General features: G+C 52.6%; 9 protein-coding genes across 9 annotated transcripts; 4 read left to right on the top strand and 5 right to left on the bottom strand.

Annotated features, from left to right (window-relative positions):
* Nucleotides 1-110: 110 nt before the first annotated feature.
* On the bottom strand, nucleotides 111-1,145 carry AYO20_01628 (hypothetical protein; the record flags this gene model as incomplete). Its single annotated transcript, XM_022639934.1, has 1 exon — nucleotides 111-1,145. One exon carries the CDS (start codon nucleotides 1,143-1,145, stop codon nucleotides 111-113), a length of 1,035 nt encoding a protein of 344 aa, XP_022503889.1.
* A 2,029-nt stretch (nucleotides 1,146-3,174) lies between these two features.
* On the top strand, nucleotides 3,175-3,846 carry AYO20_01627 (hypothetical protein; the record flags this gene model as incomplete). Its single annotated transcript, XM_022639933.1, has 2 exons — nucleotides 3,175-3,262; nucleotides 3,314-3,846. 2 exons carry the CDS (start codon nucleotides 3,175-3,177, stop codon nucleotides 3,844-3,846), a joined length of 621 nt encoding a protein of 206 aa, XP_022503888.1.
* A 964-nt stretch (nucleotides 3,847-4,810) lies between these two features.
* AYO20_01626 (hypothetical protein) lies at nucleotides 4,811-5,903 on the top strand (the record flags this gene model as incomplete). The annotated part of the gene is made up of 3 exons (XM_022639932.1): nucleotides 4,811-5,234; nucleotides 5,370-5,542; nucleotides 5,631-5,903. 3 exons carry the CDS (start codon nucleotides 4,811-4,813, stop codon nucleotides 5,901-5,903), a joined length of 870 nt encoding a protein of 289 aa, XP_022503887.1.
* Nucleotides 5,904-6,863: 960 nt separating this feature from the next.
* AYO20_01625 (hypothetical protein) lies at nucleotides 6,864-7,586 on the bottom strand (the record flags this gene model as incomplete). Its single annotated transcript, XM_022639931.1, has 1 exon — nucleotides 6,864-7,586. The coding sequence occupies one exon, from the start codon at nucleotides 7,584-7,586 to the stop codon at nucleotides 6,864-6,866; it is 723 nt and encodes a 240-aa protein (XP_022503886.1).
* Nucleotides 7,587-8,328: 742 nt separating this feature from the next.
* On the bottom strand, nucleotides 8,329-10,693 carry AYO20_01624 (hypothetical protein; the record flags this gene model as incomplete). The annotated part of the gene is made up of 6 exons (XM_022639930.1): nucleotides 8,329-8,679; nucleotides 8,730-9,189; nucleotides 9,245-9,709; nucleotides 9,769-10,044; nucleotides 10,095-10,495; nucleotides 10,559-10,693. The coding sequence occupies 6 exons, from the start codon at nucleotides 10,691-10,693 to the stop codon at nucleotides 8,329-8,331; spliced, it is 2,088 nt and encodes a 695-aa protein (XP_022503885.1).
* Nucleotides 10,694-12,401: 1,708 nt separating this feature from the next.
* On the bottom strand, nucleotides 12,402-14,525 carry AYO20_01623 (hypothetical protein; the record flags this gene model as incomplete). Its single annotated transcript, XM_022639929.1, has 1 exon — nucleotides 12,402-14,525. The coding sequence occupies one exon, from the start codon at nucleotides 14,523-14,525 to the stop codon at nucleotides 12,402-12,404; it is 2,124 nt and encodes a 707-aa protein (XP_022503884.1).
* Nucleotides 14,526-14,792: 267 nt separating this feature from the next.
* On the top strand, nucleotides 14,793-15,518 carry AYO20_01622 (hypothetical protein; the record flags this gene model as incomplete). The annotated part of the gene is made up of 1 exon (XM_022639928.1): nucleotides 14,793-15,518. One exon carries the CDS (start codon nucleotides 14,793-14,795, stop codon nucleotides 15,516-15,518), a length of 726 nt encoding a protein of 241 aa, XP_022503883.1.
* Nucleotides 15,519-17,126: 1,608 nt separating this feature from the next.
* On the top strand, nucleotides 17,127-18,338 carry AYO20_01621 (hypothetical protein; the record flags this gene model as incomplete). The annotated part of the gene is made up of 3 exons (XM_022639927.1): nucleotides 17,127-17,414; nucleotides 17,469-18,106; nucleotides 18,158-18,338. The coding sequence occupies 3 exons, from the start codon at nucleotides 17,127-17,129 to the stop codon at nucleotides 18,336-18,338; spliced, it is 1,107 nt and encodes a 368-aa protein (XP_022503882.1).
* A 532-nt stretch (nucleotides 18,339-18,870) lies between these two features.
* AYO20_01620 (hypothetical protein) lies at nucleotides 18,871-19,872 on the bottom strand (the record flags this gene model as incomplete). The annotated part of the gene is made up of 1 exon (XM_022639926.1): nucleotides 18,871-19,872. The coding sequence occupies one exon, from the start codon at nucleotides 19,870-19,872 to the stop codon at nucleotides 18,871-18,873; it is 1,002 nt and encodes a 333-aa protein (XP_022503881.1).
* Nucleotides 19,873-20,242: the final 370 nt, after the last annotated feature.

Below are 20,242 nucleotides of genomic sequence, written 5' to 3'. Positions count from 1 at the left end.
ATTATTACGACTCCTTGTCCCTGTCGGCGGCCTCACTCTGAGTGCGTTGGTCGTGGCGGTGTCGTGGTCTAGGTCCGGGTTTAGCCACCGTAGTATCAACATGGCTTCGCTCACCAGGATGACACTGACTCCAACACCGTTCGGAGACGAGGTCGCTCTTGTGGCTCTGGCGCCAACATCGAGGCAATCACGTCCCTTGTGTTGGGCGGCAGTCTTTGCAGCAGATGAAACGCTCCGATGGAACAGGTGGGAAACCGCATCGTGCATGCGTCCCAATTGGGGCAATGGTCTTTGAGCCTGTCATCTGACCTCTGTCGTGTCACATAGGCCTGGTAGCCCGGGTCGTCGATTGAGGCCGACGACCACGGAACCGATCCCGTAATCATGGCGTGGAATAGAATGCCGAGGGCCCACACGTCGGCTTTTGCCTTGTCGAACTCGAGCTGGGTGAAGACGTCGGGAGGCATGTAAGCCGTGGTGCCATAGTCTCCGGGGACGACGTTGACCCAGTCTGCTGCGCCGGAAGATTCCGTGGGACAGTGGGAGAAAGTGGCGGCGCCAAAGTCGATCAGTTTGGGCCTCCCGTCCGCCGTCAAGAGGACATTCTCCAGCTTGAGGTCCCCGTGCGCTATATCCAGAGCATGGACATGCTCGACGGCCTGAACGATGTCCCGGAACAAGTCTGTCAAAGACCTCGGACTGGTTGAACGACGCTCCTTCGCCAGACTCCGTGGGCACAACTCGGTCACCAGAAACCATGTCGACGAACGTGTTTCCCACAGCAGCTCAATACTCTCGGAGATGCCAGGATGGCCATTGACGAGGGATCCCAGGTGATACTCGAGCTTTACTCTTTGTGTCAAAAGGTCAGGTCGATCTGCGGCCGCGTTGTGGAATCGCTTGACCGCCACCGTAGCATTGTCCGCATGACGTAGAAGCAAAAGAACAGAACCCGACGAGCCAGTACCCAGTTCGTTCACAGATGCTCCATAGTCAGACTCCAGGCCCTGTGGGAGTATTGTGTAAGGAACCTGGGAGTAGTCGAGCCAGCACCGAGGAGACGTGGGCCCTGCCGAACAGCAGCAAATCAAGTCCAGGAAGACAAGACCAAGGAGGTAGAGCACAATCCTCCCCTGTCTGTTCATCGTCGATCCAAGCTGGAGATGACCATGTCTCCAAGGTAATGGCGGCAGACTGATATTGGGTGAGGAGTCCATATGTACGAGTCAAACCTCATGGGCCGGGTCCATGCGTCGTTGCTTTATGGCGTCCAACTCCACCGAGGAGCATGCCCTATGTCGTATGTCGTATCTTGTCGGCATGTTGTCGATGTGTATGTGGCAGGTCAGCTGTGTACATCCTCGCCATACTAGGATCATATCAGCCCCAAAACATCGGTTATATCAAAGTATGGGTCAGGCCCTCCATGCACATTCATGCGTGGTCAATTCTTCAGAGGCGATCTGCAAGCATCAAGCTGAGAACCAGACGAGGTTTGAGGTGCGAGATAGCAAGGTGGTACGAGATGGAGATGGATCCTGACGTCTGTGTCTCGATAAGTCGAAGGATGATGGTCGGTCCAAAGAACCTTTAAATAGTGGATCCTTGAACCCACTTGGTTTCGTCAGCTGCTCGCGTGCCCTTTTCCCCCTTTGGGGCTGCAACCGCCGTATCATATCGCTCTCCTCCGTTCGTACCTGGTGGACATGGGCTTCGGGAGATGTCACCGGGACGTTCCTCATCTATTCCATCTCACCTTCCTATAAGAGTTTAACGCCTCGCATAAAGAGCTGTGACTCGTTTGCCTGCAAGTACAAGTACACAGATACACAGAACCAGCCAATGGTTTAGGAGACATGGCTGACTCCTGACAGTAAGCGACGACACTTTCCCTCCAATCCATGCCCTTTACTCGCCGCTCATTCCTCTGATTTGGCATTGCTGTCTGGATCCGCAAGCTCTTCTCTCAATGAGGGCCAATAGCTTTGGTCTCAAATGGAGTTCCCCACAATCCTTCCTGTGGAGATGCACAACTGTGCATCGTACAACAGAAGACTTGATGATGAAGAAACATTACAAGGCCCCCTCAATATCCATGGTACGGTAAGGCAGTCCATCGGCCCTCAACAAGACAAGCTGCAATCTCACCGCCAGCTCAAGACTCCTCAGCTGTGTCCTTGAGGCTCTTCCCGCGGACATGGAGCCGAAGGTAGCACTGCATCGGCGGTTGAGCAACGATAGCGGTGTCTTCGAGAGTACACGTCTTTTGCGTTGCATCAGCTAATGCAAAGCATACACCCAGAGTGCCTGGATATGTGCTGCTAGCCTGGCTCAGCTAAGCCGGTGTCACCATTACTCGGTGATCGACTGAAGATTTGTGGTCCTTTTGTGCAATCCACCGGGATCTGCACCACCTGTGGCCCTCACAGAGTGTGGAGAGGCAAGGCTTGTGTGAGCTTAACAGTGTTTGGTCGCTGAGCTTACCTGCTAGATTGCCGAGCTGGGCCAATACCGTTCCATGCCGTGCACTCGATCAGTGAGTCTAGCCCTGATATGTTCAGTACGTTCCATATTCTGACTCTCTATTTAGGCAAGAGCGTGACATAGAGTGGTTCATTGGCGCAGAGCTCCGTTTGACCTCGGTGAGACACATTTAGAGCCAGGCTCTGTCGACATGGGTTCATGTATACGACGTGGATGAACCTGGTAATTCTGCACGCCTGCCCGAACCAGGAGATGCGAATCTGTTCCATCACAAAGGCATATGCGTGGCCACTCGTTCTCAGCTCATGGTCAGCTTCTGTACATAACGCATGCGACCCTCCTTGATACCGGTATCACAAGCACCGCAGCTCCGTCGATCCACCAAGATGACCAGGGACGGCCAATGCCCTTTACCAGGACTGGAGTGTAATAATACCTTGCCACGGACACGATAATCTTCCAGAGGACAAGAACAGATAATGCTCGTCAATCAACTATGGGTCCTACACAGTGGCGGGGCCACCCGTATGACGAACAATCTCCCATGGTCCGAGAGGTCAGGCTTTGCAAAGAATCGACATTGCACTCGCCGAAGGGGTATATAAACGAGGACCTCCTCCCCGTGCCTCTTGAGATTTTTGACCTTCTCCAAGTCTCTACCAGTCTCGTTGAATTCTCGATCAGGCAACCATGAAGTTCTTGCAAGTCACCTCCCTCCTGACGCTGCTTGCAGCATCGGCCTCGGCGTTGCCAACAGCCCCGGCTCCGGATCCCTTGAGTAAGTGTTTTGAGCGTTGATTGTGGATGGGGTGCTGACAGAGGGCGTTAGAGGCTCGCACTGCGGCGCTCATGGGAGCTGCGAAGCGGTCTCCCGAGATGGACATCTACCATGCTACTGCGAAGAGATCCCCGGAGATGGACATCTATCATGCTACTGCAAAGAGATCTCCTGAAATGGATATCTACCACGCAACAGCCAAGCGGTCTCCCGAGATGGATATTTACCACGCTACCGCTAAACGCTCCAAACGCTCACCAGAGATGGATATCTACCATGCCACTGCTAAGCGATCCCCAGAGATGGATATCTATCACGCTACCGCTAAACGCTCACCGGAGATGGACATTTACCACGCAACCGCAAAGCGCTCCCCAGAAACGGACATCTATCATGCTACTGCTAAGCGCTCACCAAAGCCGGAAATGGATATCTACCATGCCACCGCTAAGCGGTCCCCAACACCAGAGATGGACATCTACCACGCGACAGCTAAACGATCCCCGGAGATGGATATTTACCACGCTACCGCCAAACGGTCTCCGGAAATGGACATCTACCACGCAACTGCAAAACGTCGCTAGAGGGAGAGCTAGGCCTTCATACAGAGCTCTGGCTCCGGTTCTGCTCGCATAATTGAGAAGTGAGAGACGAGGAGGAGACGAAGTATTCGGGGAAGAGAACGACGGACGACAGCGAACGCGAAGGGGATTCTAGCTCTCAGACAGGAACAGCAACAGGACAATCATTCAACCACAGATGTCAACGAATCACCTCTGTCTCCCTCTCTGTGTGTGTCTGCGTGTGTGTTTGCGGACTTGGTGGGGAAAAAAAGGGTCCATGCGATTGGCAAGCGAATACCTACTGGGTGCCTACCTACCTACCTGCCTACCTACCTACCTAGGTACTTTAGGTAGACATGTAGATCGATAGGTAGATATATCCATACCATTCCAATGACCCAGACCCCCCCTTGCCAGTAAGCCAGCCCCCGGGAGGCCTTTTATAAAATAGAACAAACCATAGGGAAAGGGGGGTTAATAACTTAAAGTACAACTCAATAACGTAGTAACGTACTATTAGGAAAGATGTAACAGTAGCGAGCCGTAGGGATTTACTGGCTCTAACCCGAGATGGTGGAAGGGAGGAGAGGTACTCTCTCACACTCATATAGATGAATGGATGCTCCATAAAAGCCTGTATCGGCTCGAGTCAGGTCTCATGATGATTCCTTCCACGCAATCATTTCCCTCACACTCCATGCTCTATTATTGCCGGCCATGTCAGACAACTGGACGGTCAGTATAGAATAGCTCTGTAATCCCCCACTTGCTTCCTCCCTTCCTGTCTGCCACGTCCCACGTCGTGTCCGCACATATACCCTCCTCTACCCGAGCCTTTTTCTCTCCTTCTCTTTCTCTCTTCCTCTCTCTCCTCTCCCCATATTTCTGTCGTGTCTTCCCGCTCCTCCTACTTCGTAGCTGACGGACCGGACTTGCTTCGACTATCACCCCCTTCCTCGGTTTCGGGAGTTATTATTCACCTCCAATGCCACTGTCAGAGTACTCACCCCGATCCTCCGACGACACGCTCGTCAAGCAGCAACACTCTCCCTCCTCACCGTCATCGCTGGATTCCTCTTCTCTCATAACCGAGAAGCTGCACCGGCACCACACCCTCCACCCTGCGTCCTCGGCCCTGGCGAACCTCCTGCGGCGCAAGCACGCGGGCGGAGATGACGACGAGGAAGACGACGCCAGTGGGGGCTACCTGATGCGCGACCACCGAGCACACAGGACCCAGAGACTGCTGCTGGGGTGTATCGGCGTGCTCTCGATCCTGTGTGCCGCGCTGACCATCGCCGTGGTCAAGCTCAGCGTCACGCCCAAGGACGTCTTTCGCCATGTCCCCGAGGCCAAGGCCGAAGTCATCCACTCACCGGGCGTGATGCCTCCGATCCTGGGACCTGAATGTATGTTTGTTTTCGTTTCTGTTCTTGTCGAGATTCCAACATCCGCTTTCCTCTTTCCTCTTTGATACATCCAGTAACTTGCAGAGTGCTCGTTATATGGGTGTTGGCCCCGCTAACCTTTTTGATTCTTTCCAGTCACGAAAAAGACGGTCCTCTTCCAGCGCAACGAGTCGTTCATGGGATCCAAGGAAAAAGCCTACCCTGCGTGGCACGAGATCCTGCATCGAGCACGACACGGGCGTGTGGCATTCGACAGTATGCCCGGAGAGTTCTACGGCGTTGCCGGGTACCATCAACTGCACTGCGTGGTATGTCTGTCCCGTTAATCCGCCAATGCTTCGTAGCACACCTTTTCTGGAGGCTCCATCATGTTTGCTGACCTTGACTGCTTGACAGTGGCTCCTCCAGTGGGCTGTTGACTACTCGGTCCGCGGCATCGTGCCCGACGAGTTGACCGCCGACCACATGTTCCACTGCACCGAGTACCTGCGACAGTCGGTCATGTGCTACGCCGACCCGACGCTGGAGCGGCGCTTCGAGGGAATCCTGGGCCCCTTCAGCGCGAACAACACCCACGTCTGTGGCGATTGGGACAAGTTGATGGACTGGGCCGACGACCATATCTACCTCGGGCCGTACCTGAATCCCACCACGAAGCTACCGCCCTAAGTAGGTGTCTTCAGATCAGAGTGAGAGAACAAGGGCGAGGTGTTGCAATAATCAGCTGAGCGTCAATAAATTTCATTGATTCGAGGACAGAATCCCCATTGGTGGTCCGAGCATGCTGTATCTTCTCTATAAAACTGTAATCGGCCCATCTTCAATCTCGCTCTGGCCGTGAGACTTCTTCCAATTTCCGAGAAGACTTCATTCGCTTTGTGGCCTGGATAAATAGTTCTGTAAAGAGAAGTAGATCGAGAGGAAGAGTGGCGGCTTGACAGACGCTGCTTGTGCTTGAAGTATGCCCGCTGTCGGAGCGTGTGAACCAGGACTCGGGCTCAGAGCTGGCCCGAGACTCAGGGTCACTGGAGACATTGAGAGACTGTCAGCTGCATTACGTGCCTTTGTTGTCACCGAAGCCCTGGTATTTGTCGCTTCAGGTCCCGTCGACGCACATGATGAATGCCATCACGAGGCTTCTTCGTGCAGGGAGTTGTTCACTGCGGACGTTCTTTTCCCCCCTTAGAAGCCTGAGTGACAACGTCAGTCTCAGGGAACTGATGAGCCACACACCACCTCGCTGGTGGGAAATACTGGCTGGGATGAAATGCGAGGTCAGCCGAGGGAGCATCTTCTGAGCTCTCTGATCAATCTAGACAACGGCTTCCACGTAACTCTGAAGCGAGATCACCCCCTCTCTTCCCAGGATATCCCACCAGCATCGAAGCACAACATGCGTGCCAAGTGCCGGCTTATTGATGTCGTCGGGAGGAGCGCACCATGGCAGGATCACCAGAAGCCATGGATAGATAATTCAACTGGCCTATCAGCTCCCCAGATCTGCCAGGACAAAAATGGCTGATGCAACCAATTGACCACGTTTCGATTTTCCGTACTCTTCGTACCAGGTGGAGACGGCGTGCGTGCCAAGGTCGAACGGCGTCATTGATCAACATCTTGAAGATTCCTTCAAGAACCAGGAAAATACTGCGGCGGTTGCCCCTGTTGTATCGGTGCGACCGGACCAGCGACCACCCCGCCGACACCAACGTTCGGGACACTCTTGCTCCGTCCGTGAAAGGCCATCATGATATCGTCCTTGTCTGCCTCGACATCTGGATCTCGCTGACTAGGTCGTTGTCTCCGCTTCATCCTGACCCGCTCCCTCGCGAACTTCAGCTGGTCTAGAGTCTGCTTCACGGCCTGTCTATCTGCGCCATCTTCGTCCGTGTTGGTCAACTTCACCTCCGACTCGGATATCAGGCCGTCGAGCTCCTTCTCCTCGCCGTCCAACTTGCGCAGACGCTGGCACTCTTCCTCCCACCAGAACAGCATCCCGACGAGTTCCTTCTGTCTATAGATATTCAACAGGGCCAGCTGATGGGGGAACTTGGGCCCGATCCTGTGCGTGTCCACCAGTCCGTCCTCCATCAAGATCTCGTTCTTTTTCAGCTTGGCGTAGACTTTCTTGCTCACGCTTTCTGAGTCGACAACGCCGGCGACGTAGAAGGATCGCTCATCAAGTACGTAGGGGTTCGCAGAGGCGATCTGGTGCATGTAGCACATGTCCCGACGGTAGCCCGTCAGGTCACCTATGCGGGAGGGGGTCTCATCGGCGAAGAAATTGGGGACGGCGGCATGGGCGAAGCGCGTGAAGGAGAAGCCAAGAGATCCGTTGCGCTTGCGATACATTGTTGCCGCTGGCTGGACGGGAATACAGGCTATGACTCTAAGATTTAGTCGGAAATCGTAGCGTACTGTCTTTTGCAAACGAAGGGGTGGTTTCAGTGCGGGAGGAACAGAACTAAAAAAACAGAGGAAACGCGGGGCAAGTTTAAAATCTGGTGAGAGACGCGGAACATTGGAACATTGGAACATTGATCAAGGGCCGGCTGAACCGGAAGGAAGAATGACATTGTGGACAAGTAAGTACCAGTACATGTCCACAACTAGCAAAGGCTGCAGAGGGGGATTGCTGAGCAGTTACTCATACTATATAATTCTACCACGTGTTTGTACATGAGTGTGTCATTGGCCATAATCTGAGTATGTCACCACAACGAGATCATCGTGGCCCCGTCGATCGCCATTCGACTCGGATGTATCAGGTCCCAGCAGGCTTGACCGCGCCGTGTATCGAGAAGCCTACCAATGCTCACAGGCCTCTTGTCCGCTCTATCTCTTTCTCTTAATCTCTTGTCTTCTCTAGATCTTGGTCTTCTTTCTCCTGTGCTCTCTATTCTTGCTCTTGTTCTCTCAGAGGGACTTGCAAAGCCCAATGTATTTGCCTCCACCTACCATCCGGTTGGCGAAATGAGGAAATTGTTGCATTCTGTCTCAGAACGTGAAAGTTGAATGAGTGGGGAGATGATAAAGGGAAAATCGAAAGGCACGTCCGTAACGCCCGCCCATCCCCAGAACATCGACTCGTCCATCAGGTGGAGAGGTGTCGTGGTAGCTGCGGCTCGTCATCTTTGTATGGCTCTCCAGCTGCTTCCCGGGCCAAATCGTTGATCCATCTCTCGTTTGGTTGGAATGACTTTCCGCCCGCAACGCTTGAAGCGAGGTACATCCAGCTGAGGGCATTCCCAACCGTGTGCACTTCGTCACTGACATGTGTCCGCGCGTATTCGCTCATGCGACCGTACAGTTCCCTGTCATTTACCAGATTGTATAGATGCTTCGCAACAGCTTCGTGATCGCCACGTTGGACAAGGTAACCGCTCTTGCCGTCTTCGACTTGAAGTGGGATGCCTCCAGCGAGGGTCGCAATGATTGGTTTTCCCTGCCGGCATGTTAGTAACATATCAGACTAGAATACCACATATGATTTACCTTGTGCAAGGCCTCCGACACCTTGACCTCGAATCCTTCGCGGGTTGATAGCTGGAGAGCGACAGTGCAAAGTGACATGATGGCGTTCAAGATCTGATCACTGGGCCCCAGGCGCACGACAATGATATCTTCGACCAAGTCGGGAAACTCGGTGAGAATCAAGTCCATGGTCTGCTCGTAGATCAGCGTCGCGTCGGGGTCGTCCACAGAACCATGTCCACAGAGCACCAACTGGTGGATTTGCTCCAGAGGTCTGTCTTGCACCATATTGCGGAATTTGGCGTAGCTCCTGATAACGTCGGGAATTCCCTTGGAAGGGTCAAACCGCGCAACTTGTGTGAAGTATCCCCGTGCTGGGTATGCAAGCTGCGGAAGGCTTTGAGCCTGACAGACCTGCCGGAGAACGTGCAAGTAATATTGCAAATCCCAGTCGTCCATGTGCTTGTTGAGACCGTCGAGCCTAGATTATATCAGTCAGATCTGTCGAAAAATTCAGTACTCGAAAATATACTCACCAGTCTGTGGTTGCCGGCAGCCAACCCAAGGTCTCTTTGCGAACATCAGGGGGAACAAATGACCGAACCGGATGGCTCAGAAAGACGTCGGCGTGTTGAATGCTTGACCACATATTGCGCCAAACATGCTGTGCGGCACTTCCGTTCTCAAGTACTAGATCGTCTCTGACTTCGATATGGCACCGGAAGATGATCGGTCGGTCTGGCGCCATCTTTTTGGCAATGGGGATGAGCTCAGGCATTTGGGGGTCGTCGATGATGATGACATCTGCACCCCCATCCTTGGGCGCAAGAAGTGGTCCTCCTTCGCCGAGCCAATATCGTTCCGCATTGTCAACGATCCACTCTTTGATCTTGATCAACTGCTCGTCCGTTGCTCGGATTTCGGGAGGCACGGCGCCCTGCAGGATATTGTGGTTTGTTTTGGTGATTCGGAAAACGTCGGGTCTGGGTTTGGGCACAAACCTGGATAAAACCCATGGTAAGAACGGTGCCTGTCAAAAGAAGAGGTAGTCAGGACGTACCACTCGACATTCACATTGTAGAGTCTCAGGAATCGGAGCAAAGCGTGCCGCATCAAGGCAACTCCGCCTCCCTGAGGTGTCGCGCTGAAGAAAACAACTCTGAGTTTGCGGTCGACCACATCTTTGATGTGTTTCTGCACAGCGCGCCAGGTTGGCTCCCGGACGGATGCTTTGTAGTCGTCGATGGTGGTGAGCTGAATAGTTCCACCTAGATCGACTTCGACCTGGTTCTGGAAGCTAATCGACAAACGCGGTTGCTTCGTTGGAGCATATAGCCTGACCAAAGTTATTGCTGAGTCGCCAACGGTGAGAGGACTATAACTTACGCAAGACACTTCCTTGCTGCCGAGTCGGCAACCTCGTCCACTCGTTGAGCTCTTGCCCGCGGGTTGCCAGCTTGGACAAGTGGGTTGGACGTGACCAACATGGGTACAATGTCCAACTCGGACCACAGCCTCGAGCACAAATTTGGGCTCTTCGCGTGAATGTCGCCAATGACGCCGACACCAAGAATTTTGCACTCGTGTTGCCTCCTGTAGTTGGATAGCTCCTCAACGACATGGTCTGCAATCCAATCTCCATCTCCGCTCCCCTCTCGCTCTTCCTCGGGGTCCAGGGATATACGGTGGACAGCGAAGTCGATGCCATACGTTCCGTCATGGATTGCAATCCCAACCTTGAGTGCTCCATCACTTTCTTCTTCAATGGCCAGGCCAGCCCAGTACTCCTGTACGGGAGAGGTTAGAAATGGCCTGAAGTCTTGAGGCAGCAATGGACCAGCGGCACTTACACTCAGAGTAGTCCCGATGTCGAAGCGATCGGGGAGTCTGAAGCTCAGTGCTCGACTGCGGCGGCGCTTGATGCCCCATTTGCCTTGGAAGTCGTGGTGAATTTGGGTGCTGAAGCTTCTGCCCGGGTCACCCATAGTAAGACAGCCTTGATATATTTGCCAAGGTGTATGTTCAAGTTTGATTTTCGAAAATGTTTTGGTAGAGGTACAATCTGCCGCAGGGAGGGAGGATGTCCTGGTTTATATTCAGTCACGGCGATCGATTTCACCAGTGAATCGTCGATATCACAGTGAGGCAGTGAGCACAAATGAGAAAATTGGACAACGAAGCGATACGGCTGGCGGTGACGTCGCCCCAGAGTCAGGAGCCACAAAGAGCTACGAACCAAGCCTTTGAGCTGCAAGATGCAAAGTACCTGGTACACGCAGGATCCATGTCACCCTCCTTCGGTAATGCATGATGAGACTTTCCGGGCGGGACGAGCTTATGCGAGAAGAACAATGGCGATCGGTAAACATCACCTGATGTTTCAACAGCTCAGGCACAACTCATTTCCGTTTTGGTTATTGGGGGGCGCAGGCAGGGAGCTTCACCTCACAGTCTCGGGACCTCGTGTCGCCGACGTGGTGAGCTCGTGTTTGCTCAGATAATGCCTCTGCTGCCTCAGCTTTGTGCGCCTCGTGCAATACCAACAGACCAACCGAGGCGAGGGAGCCCGGTCGACAAAGAGTCCACGAGATGCGCGGTCGACGTTTCATTAGCATTCGGCACCTGTGCTCCACTCGACTTCGTTGCGCCCCCCGGATCTAGCTCCCGCCACTTTGTACCTGTCGCTTCTTGATCTCATCTAGATATGGGCATGCAACCAGCGCTGAAGCGTGGATTCCTTTGGTACTTCCAGAGCCAACGATGGTGGCAGGTGATCATCGTCTTGACTGCAATGAAGAGAGTGACGGTCCAGAAGACAATCTCATTTGGGCTGTTTGAAGACAAGTCGTGTGTGTCGTGGGTGTTGCTAACACACAGGTTACTCCCATCTACAAGCACAAAGTACTGGGCATCCCTAGTTGCTAACATGAAGACCCTTTCCTCGCTTCGAAGGGTGGCACATGACCTGCCAGCGCCTCACCTGCGCCTGGCACCTGGACAGACCCGACAGAAGAAATTCAGTGAGCGCCGCCACCCGAAGATACGGCTCTGTCCATTGAGACATTCGACTCACTCTATACCCTATACAGCCCCTTACAATCACTCGATCGCGGCCACCACCACGGAAGGTGATGCACCCAACGCCTCAAACGTGGCAAAGACCAACCCCCAATCTGGGCTTCTCAAGATAAGAACATGTACGAGTCAAGAGCCACGGGTCATGTCTCCCAAGACACTACTAGTGTAGCAGGGCCGACTGAGCAGGGCGGTGCAGAGGGTGGTCAAGACGAAGTTCAAGGCTCCTACCCTGTGAAGCGGGATCCCAACAAGGCTGCGGAGCAAAAGAGGTATGAGGTTGAACAAGGGCAGAAACCCCTGGATGCCACACAGGTGGGAAGTATGTGGAAGGGATGCTGGACATACAGAGATTGGGGTGAGTAGAAGAGAACAGCTGCCTCGTTCCTTGATTGCCATAGGGGTAATGGAATCTACTTGCAGCCCATTGGAAAACCTGGTACTATTGTTTGTGAAAGTCAAGCCATCATCATTAGCCCAATACTCCGTATCAAACTTCGAACCCTTCGAGTATCTCATTCTAGTGAAGCATCACCAGCCAGCCAGGTTCCAGCGCCGGTATGGACTTGTGGGTTCTATGCACACTTCCTCTACTGCACTCTCTTCGCCTAGTGCCCATCAAGCAATCTCAATATCACTATCGGCAGCCTCTTCCTCCGCAGCCTTTCGTCGTTCTTGCTCCTTTCTCCCCTGCTCCAACACCTTTCTCCTCTCTTCCCGCAACTTTCTCTGTGAGACAACGAATGCCCCGAGAGGAGTGTCCTGCCATTGCACGTCTTTCAAAAACGCTTCCACCTCCGTCCGATCCTTGGGCGAGAAGTTGACGTTGGTCCTCCTTTCCTCGATCCATTTAGCGTTGGCCTCCGACTTTTGGACTAGCACAAGAAGTGCCTGATTGAGCTTGCCATTCTTGTTTCCGGTGGGCTTTGAAGCTGTTTTGAGCCACCGCTTCAACATAATGACGACTGGCAACTGAAGCTCGGGATATGCAATGCTCTTCGTCCACAACACAAGGAATTCGGATAGTAACTCTACAGCCTGTTCGCCGACACCGTCTTGGTACACTTTCGTTTTCAGAAGGGATGTTGGCGCCCTGATGTTCGATGCAAAATCCAAAGGACGCAGTGTGGAAGCTTTTGCAGGTTTCTTCATCTCTGCCGAATTCAAGACCTCCAAAAGAGCCGCCGACAAAGGTATGTATGTTTCGGTAGCTTGTGAGATACGAAGCAATGACCGCATCAGTTGGAATCGAAGAGGAAAGTATGTGGAGGTCGGTATCAACCTCAGTGCGCCAAGAGTGACTTGCACCACGGGGTAGATGAGAGGACGTAGCTGGGAGGGTTTGCCATTCTGTGCTTCCAGAAGCGAGTTACAGTGGCCGGACAGTACCCGAGACCAGAAGTCAAGAGAGTGAACAAATTGCCAGTTGTATATCGTCTTGTATGAATCCTTGGTCGGTTTGGTGATATTGCCCCGAAGGTGAATGGCAAGTTGGCGGATGAACGTGAAGCCTGTAGTGTAGCTGACCTTTTGGTCGATGCCCCAAATTTCTGCTGCCGAGTTTTTCATCAAGTTGATTCCTGCAAGGGTGTGAACTGTTGTGTTTCGGCTGCCCTTGACAACGCCCTCATACGTCGCCTTCAAGACAGCCTCGCGTATCCCAGCGTCACCAATGACCATTAATCGGCGAATAACGAGGAAAGCGGTAATTCTTGTTGCTTCGTCAGAGGAATTGTCGGACCAGACAGATGCGACAGCTTTCGTAAGAACCTTCAAAAATTTGCGAAATTGGAGGAGATACGGGAGGAGCGGCTCGAAGGACTCGAGGGTCAACCTCAATGTCTTTGTATCTGATAAATTCTTGAGCAAGTAATGTAGAGAGGAGGCGTGTGATTTGATCAATGGTGCAAGCGTCTTGAACTTGGGCGAATCTGTCGGTATGCGCAGCTTGCCGCCAGCGGACTCCTTGACTGGAAGATGGTGTGACAACACTTGGGGGACCTGCTTGAGTGCCGTTATGAGAACCTCGTGGTACACCTCTGGACTCGAAATATTGTATCTGAAGACTTTGTCGTCTTCATCGTCCGCGTGCGCCGCAGCGCGGCAAGCCAGCACCACTTGTCTGAGAGCTCTTATGGAGAATTGTTCGGCCAAGGAGGTTTTCCACTTCTTTACCATTGCCAGAGTAACATCACCCGCTGTCTCGGGGTCGTCTTTCTGCGACCCCTTTGTCTTTTGCTTTTTTGTTGGAGGCTCCTCTTCACTCAGGTCATCAACTCCTGCAAGATCGTCGTCTTCGTCGAATTCTAGCAACTCTGCATCGTTTTCCTGCAGGTATTTGTAGAATTCGGGGTCTTTCTCGGCCAACGCAGCCAGTTGAGTTTTATGGTCCCCAGACTCATCTCCTGAGAAGTCGTCGTCAAGATCCGAGGGCTCGTCAGTGGTCTTCTCTCTTTTCCGCTTTCCGCCCTTGCTCTTTAGAGACTGAGTCTCGTGCTCTGGTATATCAACGGTGTCCTGGAAGAAGTCATCCTCATTCATAGTCTCGGCTCCATTATCGCCGACTTCAAGATCCGACTCCGCTCTCTCATCCTCCTCCTTTGACCTCAGCGCAGCTTTTTGTTTCCTTTTCTCTTTCTGCTGGTGCCGCTGTTTGACTTTGGCAAACTCTTTGCGTCGTTCGATCGTGTCCTTGAGGCGGTTCTTCTCGAACTTTTTCGTAGCCTTTGTCTGCTTGCCCATGATGAAGGCTACGAGTGTTAGGTTTTCCTTGTGACACCAGATCTAGTGTCGTCTGGCAAGAGAGTCAATTTGGCGAAATCAATTGCAGGACTGAGGAAAAATTATGCCAAGCCGAAGTTTTGCCGGTGTTTCCCCGCATGCGCAATCTTTCCCCTCACAGCCTCTTGGTTGTTCAGGTGCATCTCGAGGTCAGCCTCGTCGTCTTCGTCCGTTTCTACCATACCTGTTGCCTGCACAACTACTTTGTTGCCGGTGCGACATCACACAATGTACAGTAACCCTCCAGGCCGCAGTTTAGCCTACGCTCCCACTCCTTATGCTTATCCAGCAAACACTCTGTCCGCGCGGATCAACCTCGACGAAGAAGTCAAACTCGCCGACTCCTCCGCCGAACGTGATCTGATCGACTCCCTAGCCGAGATCTACAGCATCATCCGCACTATCGACGGACTGGAAAAGGCATATATAAAAGATGCGCTACCAGAGACGGAATACTCGGACATGTGTTCGAAACTACTCAAGCAGTATCGATCAATATTGAGCGACGAAGGTGTCGCACGAGAGTTTGGAGACCTGGATACATTCACACAAAAGTGGGACATCGAGTGTCCCCGAGCCAAAGAACGTCTAAAAATCGGTCTGTCCAGTGTGGAAACGATAACTGTGGCCAAGGCCGCTCCTGGATCTACAGCGCCGCAAGGCAATCTTTCGGGCAGCTTGATCTTGGTCGCGACCGAGAATTTCATCACGTTCCTTGACGCGCTACGGTTGAACATGGTTTCGAAGACTGCCTTGCACCCGCTTCTATCAGACGTTATCCAGTCGGTGAACAAAGTCACAGAGCAAGACTTTGACCATCGTGGCAAGATCATCCAGTGGCTGATCACACTCAACCAGATGAAGACCTCAGAGGAGCTCAGCGAGGAGCAGGCGCGGGATTTGGCATTCGACATGGAGCAAGCATACAATGGATTCAAGTCGATCATTCAATGAACGTGTCGCCTTCAAAGGCGCCAGAAAGTCTCTTTCTTTCGGCTTCTTGGAACAAGCGAAGGTATTGGAGGCGCAGTCACACTACGATCTACTGCCGTGGAGTTGCTTTATCCACAACCATGAGCATGTCCAGATAACTTTGTTGGCGTTCAATGCTCTAGGTCTTCGCCAAATGCCTCCATCCAATGCTACAGCCTTGGTAGAGGTCCCCACCAGCGGTGATCGGCGGAGTACCTCAACCATCAGAGACAGTACTTGGATTTGTAAGAAATACTTGAACTGTTGTCCACATATCTCGCCACGTTCCATGGCGGCTTGAACTGCCTGAAGTGCCAGCTTGAGAGTCTTTTCTGGTACACAGATCTCGCCCAGCTTCACAAGTCAGCCAGATCACGCCACACTGAGCTATTTTGTGGTAGAACCAGCCACGTGCGCGAGAGAAGCCAAAAACAAGCGGTCAGGCAAGCATGCGGCGGCTCCCGAGAGTGGATGAGTAGGTGGACAACATCAGACGAACAGATGGACAGATGGGAAAGCCACTAGTTCAGGAGATTGTTCTGTGTGATAGCAGCGTTGCGCTCACCTTGCGCTCTGTCTGAGTGAGGCAGGGCAGCCTTGCTGAGCCTTGTCCGGGCTATGCAGGGGTACGGAGGTGGCCGTCGAGGACTGAGATGGATCCAAGACTCGTTCACGATACCAGCGCGATTTTCACCAATCCTACCCAGGCTCCTCTTAGCGAGCATGCCATGTGGGCTTCTATCAGTTTCCCTTCATTGACGCACGTGGAATGCAGATGCCAATTATCTGCGCCTAGCAAGCCCTGTTAGCGACGAATAAGAACGGGCGAAGGAACGAAGAGGGCTGTGAAGAAACGAGAGCTCTAGAAATAAGGGCCCGCCCCGGGACGCTCCGCCCTGGTAGACAAGGCTGAGCAGATGTATACGAGTACGAGGCAGCAGTATACGAGCTGTACAAGTACGAGGTACTGTGCACAGCCATATCTACTTGTAGTCCGGTGACTGTCACTGGCATTGACGTTATCACCTTTCGTCTGCTTCCTGCCAATACCCTGTGGCTGTGGCTGAACTCTTCTTCGTGTTTGTTAATGATCGTGACTGATAGGGTGACGAACCCAGCCGGACACCGGAAAACCCGCTGCAGTCTCACCGTCTCCTACCTGCACCAGGTACTCGGTACTTGTAACTTGTAGGCTAATTTGCTGTGCCCTCGCTTGTGAGAGACACTGCAACCGTACTTTTTGTCTTTGCAAGGGGGTTTTTTCTGGCGCTGTTGCCTCGCATGACGGATGCATCTCGTTGAGGGTTCGGTGATCTGCTCGACTGGCAGCAGCATACGGGGAAGCGGGTATGCAGCCGATTGAAGCTGTCTTCGGAATGGAATCAGCCGTCAGTCTCCCTGGTCCTCGTGTAACTTGCCACGGAAGAACCGCAGGTTCACCAGATGCGTGACCACGTGACAGGATAGATGCTACGGTGAAGTATGTATCCCTTCGCTCTGTAGTCGCTGCCTGTCACAACACGTCAATACCCCTTTCCGCGTTCCTCGCACCTCCAAACTTGTTTACCCTCCGACTAAAAACGACTAGCAATGCAGGAAGCGGTCTACAAACGAAAACTTCCTCCTATCCCTCCTTCACCTCGGGAACAACCTCAAAAAAAGTTTGTGCTCGATGGCTCTCTCTCGTGGGAAGAGGAATTCTTCGCCGATTGCCAGAGCATCTCCGACAGAACTTGGACGGCCGATGTTGACACAGAGCCTCTGCAGTTCGATGATAGCTCGTTGGAAATGGTTCGCCCTTTGAATTACCCCCCGCCAGGAGCGCCCGCGCAAGTATGGCTTGCAAGAAGAGAAAACAGGCTCTATGCTGTAAAACTGGTTAGTACCATTCTCGTCGACTTTGAGTAGCACCATTGGCTGAAAATGCGAAAGTTTAGGCCATACACAGATGAGGAGGCAAGAGGACAAGCATTACGCCTCCGGAAACGAAAGCCGAGCCTGCAGAAAGTACGACACGATGTCAGCCCCTTTGCCCTAGAAACAAGGGCATATGAAAGGATCCGAAAATTCCTCCCTGCACATCAGCAATCTTTCTTCCGGCGATATCATGGAACCTTTGAAGTCTCTCCCTCCCGTCTCGATCGGAGGTTTTCCGGGACTTCCTTTCGCCACGGCATTGTGTTTGACGTTCTTACGACCAAACTTAGAGGTCGGCATCTGTATTCAGGACGTGACGTCGGTGACTTTGCACCGCACGTTGAAGCATTACAGGCTGATCTTGCGAAACTGGACTTATCTCCGCTTGAGGAGAGGTGGTATTTGAGTGTACTGAATGAGCGCCTGACAAAGGTTACGGCTGCTCATACACTTGGGATCCTTCATGGCGACATCAAATTTGATTGTTTTGGCCTGCCACAATCGCCACATGACATCGTCCTACACGACTTTAGTCGAGCGTATACCTTCACGCGGGAGCGACCCTGCGCGATGACCGGTATGGTCCGGTTGCGATCGCTCAAACATGCAGCAGACGTCGAACGTGACCACATTCGAATCTGTGTTCTTGACATGTGAGAAGGCATGTAGTGCGATATTTCAATTTGATGCTGATACCCTCTCAGGGCAAAGTCTGCTCATTTATTCGATCATTTCAAACAACTGCTAGGGATGACGGAGGGGGACGCCCGCAAAGTACTATCTTCTAGTATTCCTCGCAGTCTATTAGCGACCGAGCTTGCACTGATCATTCTGTCTGTGAGGATGATAGACGACGGTTTGTTCTCGCTCAAAGTTGTTCTTTAGGTGTATGGCTAACGCGCTGTAGGACCATTCTTCCCCTCGCTTTCTTCAATACTCCCATTTTTGGAACCAGCATCAACTGAGCGGCCAGCCGCATGGACAATAACCATAGCGAATCATCTTGACCAGTTTGTCTCAGCATCTTGTTCCGAAGCGAAGGGCAACAGTATTACATCAATGGGCAGCAAGATCGCGTCGCTTGTCGATTCCACGGGTGTTGTCATCGAACAACTTAGCCTTGTTTACCCTAAGCAGCCAACAACACGCTCAACCAAAAGGTCCACCCTCGCGCTTTTACCCAGTGCCTGGCTTGAAAATTTAGACACGCGACGATTTTTCTGGACCCTTTTCTGCTCGCCTTCGATCTCAGGGGATGCGAGGCAGGTGAGAGTAATGGGCCGGGAACAACTCTATGCTGAGATGAAACGATGTCATTGATCGATGATATTGTCAACGCCGACTTCTCCTTGCTGGGTGCTTCTGCCCTTGCTGCTTCGAACAGCAGGCTGCATTGTATCTGGACAGTTTACAACGCTCACGGCTTCCTCGAACCCTGCCCAGACGATTGCTCAGTGCTGTCGTCTTGCCTCTTGCGTTTCTCTTTTCCCGGAACTTCGACATCGATATTGAGTGGATCATAGTGGTGGGATAGCTCTCGGCTTTCACTTGCCAGGCGAGCCAAGAAGTAAAGATTGATGTTAATCGTCTCCCGCGAGCTACCATGATCCCACGGGACTATCTTCACCTCTAATCCACCCACGTCCTCATCTTGTGGCTTTGGTTGGAAAGACATTGTACTGAATGTTTCCGAAACATCCGATACATTGGTACCAGTGGATGTGTCCGACAGTACTCGTCGATGGCTTTCTGCCACGGTCTGCCTCCGTGGCCGAAAAAGCCTCTGCTTGGACGCTGATGGTGAAAGTTTCAGCCGAATAAGGACAAGAAACTCGTTGGTCAGGATAAACCCATATCGCGTACGGTATACAGTACAATAGTGCTGCAATTGTTCAAAAGGTCGGACCAAGTGAGTGCTGGGGTGATCTTCATACCCACCATTACCTACTACGCGTATCGCACGCTCAACGTCCCAGCCCACCTTGGTGTCTCCGCAGACGAGCGCTGGACAAATACCCCTTGGATGTGTATAATGGATGTTGGCATCCCCAACTCCCCAATCAGGCCGTACAGTAGGGTCTTGCATGATTCGCGATCCAGTAGAGAGGAACAATGACCCAGGGAGAGCGCGAGATACCATGCTGATATTTGTGCTCCCAAGGACTATGTTGAGTGCTGCTTCGTCGCAAATCACCGTGTGGCCAGCTTCTTCGGTGGCTTCCACAGTACTGGTTAGACTTGTGTCTGCGTCTAGAGACTGACGATATCGCCGGGTGAGGCTTGCGAGGTCGAAGTCCTCCCACGGTTCGATTGCCTCGACGGGATCCCACATGTCACTGTTGGTATATGTAGGTGGTGAAAGGTGGACCACCAATTGCGCGTTACGCTGGGTCAGGTAATCGAAAAGAGTCTGAACCATCTTTGTTGACTGTTGACCAGAAGAAGCAATACAAGATGCCAATTATGGTTTTTCTGCGCAATTATGGATATTCTACCCAGTACACGAAGTTGTAGTCCCTATGTGCGAGCGATGCGTCCATCTATATCGACGTCCAGAGCGTGCGTGTGATGCTTCAGTTGAGTATTGCCAACACATGGCTGCCTGCATTCTGTGTAACACTCCTCGTATTGTCCTGCAACATCGATATTGGGCGTAGGTAGAAAAGCAGCCCAACACCGCACACTGACTGGTCAAGCCCTTTCAGAGCGACGACAGGCATGGCATGGTCCGCTCCTTCGAACGGGTGGCTGGCCAGCACTGGGTAACACACACACACACACACACACAC

The sequence above is a fragment of the Fonsecaea nubica genome, assembly GCF_001646965.1.
Source record: "Fonsecaea nubica strain CBS 269.64 chromosome Unknown Scaff7, whole genome shotgun sequence".
In the NCBI taxonomy this organism is placed as follows: domain Eukaryota; kingdom Fungi; phylum Ascomycota; class Eurotiomycetes; order Chaetothyriales; family Herpotrichiellaceae; genus Fonsecaea; species Fonsecaea nubica.
This window is presented reverse-complemented; position numbering and strand designations above follow the sequence as displayed.